This window comes from Hippocampus guttulatus, chromosome 8 (genome assembly GCF_054856545.1).
Source record: "Hippocampus guttulatus isolate MCC_2025c chromosome 8, RoL_Hgut_1.0, whole genome shotgun sequence".
Lineage (NCBI taxonomy): Eukaryota > Metazoa > Chordata > Actinopteri > Syngnathiformes > Syngnathidae > Hippocampus > Hippocampus guttulatus.
The window spans coordinates 6,636,740-6,646,816 of record NC_141268.1 but is presented as its reverse complement, the minus strand read 5'-3'; the positions used below and the strand labels follow the sequence as shown (position 1 = coordinate 6,646,816).

At 39.6% G+C, this 10,077-nt stretch overlaps 1 protein-coding gene across 2 annotated transcripts; it reads left to right on the top strand.

The window, feature by feature from the left end:
* Nucleotides 1–518: 518 nt before the first annotated feature.
* On the top strand, nucleotides 519–9,705 carry LOC147200961 (protein phosphatase 1 regulatory subunit 12B-like). Of its 2 annotated transcripts, XM_086118893.1 has the most exons (7): nucleotides 519–761; nucleotides 4,517–4,533; nucleotides 4,622–4,760; nucleotides 4,946–5,047; nucleotides 5,150–5,203; nucleotides 6,854–6,904; nucleotides 7,988–9,705. In XM_086118893.1, exons 1-7 carry the CDS (start codon nucleotides 630–632, stop codon nucleotides 8,072–8,074), a joined length of 582 nt encoding a protein of 193 aa, XP_085975019.1. In that variant the 5' UTR covers nucleotides 519–629; the 3' UTR covers nucleotides 8,075–9,705. The 2 variants fall into 2 exon arrangements, with proteins under 2 accessions (XP_085975019.1, XP_085975018.1); XM_086118892.1 differs by lacking the exons at nucleotides 519–761; nucleotides 4,517–4,533 and adding an exon at nucleotides 1,365–3,522.
* The last annotated feature ends 372 nt before the right edge of the window (nucleotides 9,706–10,077 follow it).

Genomic DNA, 10,077 nt, shown 5'->3' with positions numbered 1-10,077 from the left:
GAATTTCTAGACATGATATTTACACCCTCATAAATGGAATCCTCACTTTTCAAGGACATTCTTCAGATATCGCAATAAAAAATGTGAGAAAGTATATCTGTGTTGACATTTGATCCGGTCAGCGATGTACCCACATTGGAATTGTTGCCATAGGTTTTATAATACGATTTTATCAGCAAAGCGGAGCAGGTTTGTAAATGACTGTCGTTGAATATTGTACAGCTAATAAGTGGGGTTATTGGAAAACAAGGGCTAAATAAGTTCTTAACAGAGCCTAATGCTACATTGACAATGGATGCATCATGGGTCATTATACAAAATTTCAGTAATTAATAAAAACAATAGCAATGGTCTGTTTCATGCCTTTTGAAAACAGTGCAGTAATGCATGCTGAATAAGCCGTTGTGAACACCATTTCAGACCTGCCAGATGCACGCTGCACAGACACAGGCCCGCCCACTGCACTATCCCACCACAGAAGCCCCCTCTGCTGCTCTTCAGTTTCAATATTTCACCATCACTTAAGCATCTAATGGACCCCTGCACCATCAAAGCAGGAATCCTGGTTAAATGAGGTGTTTTTTCCTCATCCTCATCTGGGTGTACCTTCATTGACGGGGAACAGCTGTATGCACAGGCGACAGGAACCCAGAGCCATGTCATCCCAACTGTCTCACAGCAGAGATCATCCACGCGTCAGGAAGTCGCCTTCTGACTCTTCTTCGTCATCTTCGTCGTCCCCAGCCAACGAGAGCCTGCGGGTGAGCTGTCGGGTTCATTTTACGCTCGCAGAGGAATTCAATCAATGTGTGCCCTTTTCTTTGCATCTGGTGTAATTCGTATGAAAATGAATCCCCTCTCTGTTGGCAACATGGGGCCAGGGAATGTATTTTACATTGGAAAAATCTCCCAAAAAAAGTATCTATACTGAAATAATGAAGATGTCTCAATTCACTTAGCGTCAAATGTTTAGTTCAACACAGATAATATGCTATCTCAATGGCAACAGGTGATACAAAGGTTACAGATTAAGTTTACCTTCTGCCATCTAGTGGAAGAGAATTTAGTTAGTTCTGCCTGTCACTATACGTCGCTAGCATAGGTGGTTGAACAAAGATGTTTTTTTTTGTCTGACATAAATCTTTTTTTTTGTGTTGATAAATTCCCCTGATGCATCTGACAGCTTTAAAGAGCAAGAAACCACATTTGCTCAAGCCAATGGGATCATGACACAGCTAAAGGGCACATCTTTTGAAAAAATGTACTTTTGTAGCTTGCATACAAATAGTTGGGTCTCTGGAGTGTCTACCCACCCATTAAGTACGAAATTAACCAACTCATCCTTTTTTTGTCTGCCTATTTCTGAAAATGTTTCTCTGAGCGAGCCCTTTTGCAATTCTGTGTCACGGTTAAAAAACAAAACAAAATAAAACAGAAAAACTGTCATTCATTTGCATAATAACCATCCCCACATCGAATTTCTCCGCCCATGACAGATGAACTAGCCTCGGTCATGACCCAGGGCCATTTTCAAGCAAAATCCAAAATCCTACATGGAAGCACCACCATATCGGGGCAAATAGTTAATTAAAGTGATACTCAGTAAATTGTATTCCTCATATTGTTTTGAGCAGCCAGACCCTTTCATTGTCAGTTTCATTTCCTGTCCGACCATTATCATCACATGTCATCAATAGTTCTCCTTTGTGGTGTCATCACAACAACAACTAACTTTAGATCAGGGGCGGGCAAAGTATGATGCTCAAAGTCATTTATAGATTAGGTCATAAAATATTATAGTTCACAGTTAATTTGTTTAAAATTCATTATCCATATTTCTTTTTTTAATGTCAAATATATGTCAGATTGTATGTACCCTAAACATATTTATAAAATGGGTTAATGTAATATTTTCATTGGACTATTATATTTCATGAGATGAATGAATAAAAAAAATAATACATGCATTTAATTAAGACTTTTTTGACAACACAACAGCTACATGAATGCAACAAATATTACATGACTCCATAATGCGAGGTGAATTCTCGCAACATTTGATGACATTACACATTCGAACGGTTCGAACACCCACATTTTGTTTGGCCTTTGGAACCAGAAATGTTGTTGGATTTGGAAAATGTGGAAACGTAAATGCAGAAATTGAAAGAGGATGGGGAGAGTGTAAAAACAAAACAAAAAAAAAACAGGATGACAGTAGACAGAAGAGAAGCGCTTGGATCCGCTTGTGGGAACTCAGTCGCAGTATTTATGGCTGTTTATCTCTCCCACTCGTCCTGCGGGAAAGTCACATTTTCCACCGGGGACTAAGCAGTCAAGAGTCAAGTCGTCCCAATGGGACAGAGGGAAGATGGATCACCTCACGTAGGCTCTTCTCAATCAGTCTGTTTATACGCGATATGCCTTTAATTTAAACCAGGGGCTCCTCCGAGTGCATCTGCTGTCTGCTGAAGCTCCAGAAGGCTTGTATATGTCTAAGGGAAGATCTATGAGTGTTTACACGCCCTGGTGTGTGTCTTTATGAGCTGTTTTGTTTTATCTGTGCACGTATACATTTCCACATGGAACCGTTAAATGCAATGACGCAGCTGTCTGTTTGACCCAGTTTTTAAAGGGACTGCCAAAAGTGAGGAAGGTGACAAGATTTTTCATCCTTTCATGCAGTCACCCACCTATCGTGCCGTCTGCTTGTATTCAACAGAATGAAAATAAATATTTCATCATATTCAACCGCTCGGGCAACATGGTGGACAAGCGGCACATCTGCCTCACAGTTTTGAGGTCCTGGGTTCAAATTTCATCTCTGGCCTTCCTGTGAGGAGTTTGCATTTTGTCTCTCTTCTTTGGTATTTCATTTAAAATCAAGAGTTTTCTCTCTACGGATTAGAGCTTTCGAGGGACTAATGTGAAACACAATGTGATGTTCAGGGTTTTTGCTATTGAGTAATCGGCTTCTTTGTATATAGTCCAGATGACATCGAGGGCTTCTAGGCGAAACTGTCGGCCATCTTGTGTTGGATTCAAGTCAAAATCAACATTCTTGACCTAATGATACCAACCAACCAAAGCGAAGTCTATTTTTGATGCTTTCAGAGGGAATACTGATAACGCCCGTGTATAAGGCTTCCAAAAGGCACGGAGGTCATATATGATCATGTATATTGGTCATGCCATCCTGACAAACATAAGATATTATACTGTCCAAATTTCAATTCCCCGTGACACTGAATAAACCTCGCTCAGGTGCGGGAGCGTTGTTAAGATATCCCACTGTTCACTGTTTAGCCCATTTTATCTTATGGCTTTCATTGCACTTTCTTGAGTCTTTTATGGCAGAATGCCAATGCTTAGGGCTCATCAAGCATTTAATACAATATTTGATGGCCCTCGACGGTGTTGTATGTCATACACTTACTACAGAAAGTACTTAAGTTTCATTTCAGGGGGCTGTCGTAATAAATCCAACCGTGAAAGCCACGACTGGGCTATGGCCTTTTTTGGGTATGTTTACTTTATGTTTATTTCAGGGTTTGTTGACTCTAGGCTGGGTTCACTGAGCTCAGAATTTTGAAAGCTTTGCACGGAAGAATAGTCTCTAATTGTAGTTAGTGCCAGTAGTGATGTAAATGCAACTGAGTTTATATGATGAATGCTGTACTAATAGAGTAATAGTCTCTCCCTCTCTTTCTCTCTCTCTAATCATACGATCATGATCAGAACGTGTAGTTGAATTTAAGCATGGATAAGATAAATATGACTTAGTATATTATGCGTAGTGTGTCACCATCATATACCAGTGAAAAGGTTATTTTGTTGAATTTACTCAATTTTATTTCATCAATTGGTTGCACAAAGTAAAATCACCTGGATCCAGATACATTTTTGAAGTTGACTACTTCCATACATGTATTTCAATATTGTCTCTCGATCCAAGTGATTTTATTTTGTACAACTACTTGATGAAATAAAATTAAGTAAATTGCACCCACTGTTTATTTCACTTCTCAGGGCATGTTACAAAATAACAGCGCGTCCGGAAATTCATGACACATTAAACATGAGACAATGAAAGGAAAAAAACTCCAGACAGAGATGGTGCACCACCTTTGCCCTGTACACACCATCCCCATTTTTTTCTTTTTTTTTTAAATCATGCAAACATCAGAGTATGTAAAAAAAAATATCCTGACAGAGATGACCCCCCCATTTTAATCGATAAAACATGATCAAAACATGTGAAAAAGCTACCAAAAAGTGAACATATACAGTATGTTACCCCCATATTTACAATATAAAAAGAAAAAAAAACATTCAATTTAAAGTCATGAACTTCTGAAAGGAAACACTCATATTTTACCTCTTTATTTTCAAAAAATGAATCAATTGTGTGTAATTGTCATTTCACTTTATATCGAGCATACCGCACCCCAGACGTTAATCATGCCATTCAAAGATAATACAAGCAAATCTTTAACACATTTCTCCTCTATTTCAGCATGAGCGACTCTCGAGGTAGGATTTCTTGGTTGTAACTCATGCAAAATCAAGCCAAACCTGCAAGCTGGAGTTGACCTAGCGGCTAGTCTTTTCTCTTTTTCAGACTAAATTCATCTGGCTTGTCGGACGCCTCCAACGACACAAAGAAAAACCATGCCGAGTCGTACTTCTCGCGACGGGAGAACAGATTGTCGGCAAGAAAAAAGTACGAAGAGGAGATAGCGTGTAATGATTACAAAAAGGTCTGGGATGCTTTTTTTTATAGTGGAATTGTGGAAGTGGGGGAGTTCGTGTATTTCTGTTTGTCAATGTATGTTGCATGCAACACATGCACAGATCGAATCACGTTAGAAACTTTTCATTCGGACACCTGGAATCAATTTTAAAATGTGTGGGGGGAAAACATGAAACAATGCAAATTTTGCAGATGTATGAAAAAGCACTGGCTACCAATCAGAGGCTCAAGTCTAGACTGGAAACCAGTAAACAGGAATTGGTTGTGATCCAGGAGCAGCTGCAGAGAGCTCAGGTAACTTCCACATGGCTGCAATTCGTGTGTCATTCCTCTGACATACTGTATTGCAAGCTATGCATTTAAATACCTCAATAAATATTTTTTTTTTCATTGCAGCAGAAGGAGAGAAAGAGTGAACTGGGTTCCAACATGCTTGAAACAGAGAAAAAGGTACCAGACGTGATTTGCATGCAACAGAAATTGTGATGTCAAATCTGTCTTGGAATTGTTTATTATCCTTCAAATGAATCAATCACTTTTTCACTTCCACTTTGTTTTATGTTAGGAGTGGCTAAAACGCCTCTGCTACAAGTTATCCCTGCTCTTCTCTCTGCCATGTGGGTGAACACAAACGGGTGGGGGCAAGGGGGGGTTGTAATGGAGCCGTAGCACTTTTCTGCTCCATCTCTGCTTGTCGTCAGCACAGCGCCCTACCAATAAAATTGCATACTCTCTTAAAACAGCTCTGTCGCCCAGTGTTTCCATATCTACGGCCAAAATGCAAATCCGTCGATCTGACGGAGGTCTCACATCCAGGTCCAGAAAGTCAAACCCTGCCACAGTTTGTCTTTAGCCACAGGTGCTTCGAATGAAGACAAACTGTGGCAGAGTTTACTCTCAGGTCCTGGATTTGACACATTTTGGCCATCGATATGACTTTGTTGTTAGATTTACTGACTATTCAGACCCAAGTCAGAATTTATTTTCTCCTAAGAATTAAGTGCCAAAACTGGCGACTTTCAGATCAAGAGTGTTGCTGTAGTGCTGTGTATGGAGCGTGAGGTTTTTCCTCCTACATATCTCTGTCTCCTCTGTTCGGTGACAGAGAACTGTCGAGGGGGTACCATCACTTTTGGCTGTGCGCTTTGTGATGAAATTGATCTGTGGCTTGAGTGGAGAATCACTTGTGGGTTGGTCAACAAATTGGGATTTTTAAAAAGGTGGGCCTGCCATCATCAGCTCATTCGTCACTCAGCTGTATTCCATCGGTTTGGTTTACTTCGCAGTCGGTTTGGTCATTTAGATGTCAATATCCAAGTGAGATCTTATTTTATTTTGACATTAGCGAACAAGTCGTTCATTTGAACCAATTCACAGCCGTGAGTGAGCCATTTGGTTTTTGTTTGTTTGTTTGGTGTTTGGTAATACAGTACTGATTGGATTGGATCAACTTTATTGTCAAATGTACCGTATGTGTAACATACAACACAGATGAAATTTCTTCCTCTCAACATAAAACAAGAGGAGCCGCTGTGGGTGTCCGCGCCGCTATCAAAAGAAAAGTTAACAAAAAAATGACAAAATAATACAAAACAACCTGAAGCAATCTGGTTAAATGTACAAAATATAAGTTAAAGCTTGTGAGTAGAAATTATTATTGTATGTTGCGGTAACTTGATTCATACTGTAGCAGATGAAATAGTCCTGGAAAATCATTTTAAAAAAGAGTGGTAACCCTGTTTGCTAAACAATTAGGTGAACATGTTTATCAGAACAGGACATGCAAAAAGTCCCAAAGGACCCATGCAGGAAACTGAGCAATAAGTTAGCCATCTTGGTTTGAAGCAGCCATTTTGGATGAATTTAATGATCTCCTACGAGAGAATTTGTCCAAATGAGCCCCAATAAGAAGCAGACATACTCCATAGGTGGGCTGTGCTGAACTGAACGTTTTTTTCCTTTTCTAATGTGGACTGAGTGTCAAAGAGTAATGTTCATTTCAAGGATTCTGCAGGAAAGGGGAAAAAAAAAATTTCCCTTTACCACTGTGTGATGAGTGAAAGAATACTGTCGTTTTCAAGTCTATTTATTCGCTGATAGGACAGTCGGAGTCTGAGGAAGAAGATATCTGATATGGAAGAACAAGTGAAGGTACAGTACATGTCATTACATTACTTCGTCCAGCCTTTTCAACGTATGTCAACTGGCGTCAGGATGATATCTTTAATTAAAAAGAGATGATCATATTGCAAAAACAGCTGATCATTTTGAGACAAATGAAGTCATTGTACAGTTTCTTGCGACAACCCCTGAAGAATTCCCGAAGCCCGGGCCCAGTTGGGAGGCACTGCCTTAGTTCTTGTCATCAATCATGTCGTCATTCATCTGACACGGCTTGCAGCCATTGTGCTTCTCGTGGCGCTGTGATGCCAAAGTCTTATACGTCTGCCGAACAACGTCTCGTGTGTTTATCCGTGAATGAGACTTTGATACAAACGTGGCAGCTCCGGTCTGAAAATAAACCCGTAAAACAGAGAGGCACTGTGGGGTTTCGAGGAATTCTACAGTATGTCATCATGAGCCACTTGTTGCGTTTCTTAAATACAATACAATACAATACAATACATGCTGATTTATATAGATATTGGAGCTGTCAATGATAGCCACTGATTTATAAGGTGCTAAAGTGCTAAAGGGGAAAAGACCTCAACTCATGGTGGAGGAATTTCAAAAATTGTTTGCAATTTGGATGTACGAGAAAGCATTCACTGCAATCGCTGTGAAGAGGGGAAGACGCTGCACATGGAGCTGCTCGTGAACACTCGCAGTCGAGGTGTGGCTGAGAATTTTAAAGCAGGTCGAGGCCGGTTTGAGCAATTTGGGAAGAGAGGTGGAATTCACAGTGGTGTCAGACAAAAGCAAAACACCTCATAAGATTGTGATGTTATTTTGGAAGGAGTCATTTTTTCGTTTCGAGATTCAAATGGGGTCACGGAAGGAATTAAATTTGAAACTTTAGGTACCGCTGTATTCAGATACGATAAATTACACATCAGGCATGTCATTTATATTGCTTGCTAACGATGTAGTCAATTCAAACAAGTGACGACAAGTGCCTTTACGTTTTTTTTTTTTGCCTCCAATAATTTCCTCAATGAATATTTGCATTTCATTTTAAAAATCGTTCCAATGTTTTATGTATTTCTTTATTTTGCTGAATTCTTTATTGCTCAGGTCAAAGCAGAACTTCACACAGAAAACCAAAGACTGAAGGATGAAAACGGAGCGTTGATCCGCGTCATCACCAAATTATCCAAGTGATTTAATCCAAGATGAACGCAGGAGGGATTATGTGATTTTCGCTACCTGTTTTGTCTCATGAAAACAACACAAACAGGTGATCCCTCTGATTCCTTTTTTTTTTTTTTTTTGTGTGTGTCACCGACCCATGCAAAGACACGGCATTATTCATCATTCCAGAACATAAACTCCCATACAAATTCTAAACCTTATAGCCTAGTTTATCACCATGGAAACGGTGATCTATGTAATGCATGTGAAATAAATATCACAGTGACAGTTTTGCTCGAAGTGTGATATCACAATCTCCCCCTGAATATGAGGCAAGAGTCCAACTTTTATTTCATGGTACAGTATTTACATCTAGATGTGTTAAACAGCTCAGGACAGAGAGTCCCTTTTGTTTGAACCCACCCACTTCTCAAGTAAGCAAAAGTACTGGAACATGTGACTGATGTGCAAGCGTTGCCTTTTAGAGTGATTGCTTAAATACTAAATAGCGCTTGTTTTTGGCTCTAGGCTTCAAATGTTTAAACTGCATTTGCTGTTAAGTAAATACGAAGACCAGAGAGCTGTTGATGGGAGGAAAATAAACCATTTTGAAAAGCTGAGAGAAGAGGGAAAACCGATCAGCACAATTGCACAAACATTGGGCATAGCCAATACAACAATGTGGAATGTCCTGAAACTGAACCCCCCCCCCCCCCCAACTATTATTGTACTAAGCAACAGAAAACGCATTGTCTATGGGGCGTTAAGGACTGATGATTGACTTGCCAGTCTAACACCTTCCAATTTTACCCCGGATGAAGTCCTTTGCTGTGCTGGCAGTGTGTTTTGGGGCATTGTCTTGTTGCATGATGAAGCTTCCCCGCCCCAATTAGTTTGGATGCATTTTTCTGCCAAAAATTGACATTCCCAATTGGCTATGCCAAACTTGTGTGCAATATCTTTGGTCAATTTTCCCTCTCCTCTCTGCTTTAGACGTAGTTTGCTTTTGTCCCATTAACAGCTTTCTGGTCTTCTTGTTTGCTTTACAAAGCCAAAGCCAAAAATAAGCACTGTCTAATATTTAAGCAATCAATAAAAAAGGCAAAACTTGAGAAACACCCATCAGTCACATGTTCCAATTCTTTTGCTCACACGATAAGTGGGTGGCTTCAAACGAAAGATGCGCAGCCCTGACTTGTTAAACACATCTAGGTGTAAATGACATGGAGATTAAAAACTGGACTTCTGAACATTTGCCTCATATTCATCTCTTCATCTGAAACACAAATATATTTAGTACGTAGTAAAACAAAAACAAAGGAATTGATCATGCCGTCCTTCTTTGGAGGGGACTGTGGCCAAGAAATGACATTGTTTTACACGCACAGCACAAATAGACTTACTGTCCTGCACGTATTTTGCAGTTCATTTTAGTATGTTAAATGTATTGCTGCATTATTATTATTATTAGCGGTACTTGTTTTAAGTCCAACGTGATTGCTCTGTTTCTACCTTACATACAATATGATCTCATGGTGACACCCACTGACCAAAAATGGTAAAGCATCTTCCATTCCATACTTCTATATTACCTTTCAAGTTACAGTATTGCTTATTTTTATTCACTTGATGGTTTGAATAATAAAAAGTATAAAAACAAACCAGTCTCATAAGTCTCATAAGTTTTTTTTTCCTGAAGTTATGAGTTCTTCACATCACTTTGATGAAAAATAAAGTGATATCAGTGTTTTTCAAACCCTGTGGTGTGCCGCGGAAAAATATTAAATAATTTGTATGCCTGTGCGGGCTGTCGCCCACAAAGTAATCGTGTAGTACCCTCTAATACCGCTAGGAAGCGGCAACAGATATCCAATTGCCTTGTGTTGAGCCTACAGACAAGCGGATTTGTGACGCATGAATCCAGGATGGCCGTGAAACAATAAATATGAAAGACACTGCAATAGAGGACATTAAGGGATACTACAGTAAAAAATGGGACATAATACAAGACACCATGGCACATTATGAAACAT

Bases quoted from the DNA above. Each gene is read 5' to 3' on its own strand.
- LOC147200961 (XM_086118892.1), top strand. From the start codon at position 3,359: ATGCCAATGCTTAGGGCTCATCAAGCATTTAATACAATATTTGATGGC. The intron at 5,204-6,853 runs GTACCAGACGTG...ATTCGCTGATAG, and splicing joins TGCTTGAAACAGAGAAAAAG to GACAGTCGGAGTCTGAGGAA. The intron at 6,905-7,987 runs GTACAGTACATG...TTTATTGCTCAG, and splicing joins ATATGGAAGAACAAGTGAAG to GTCAAAGCAGAACTTCACAC.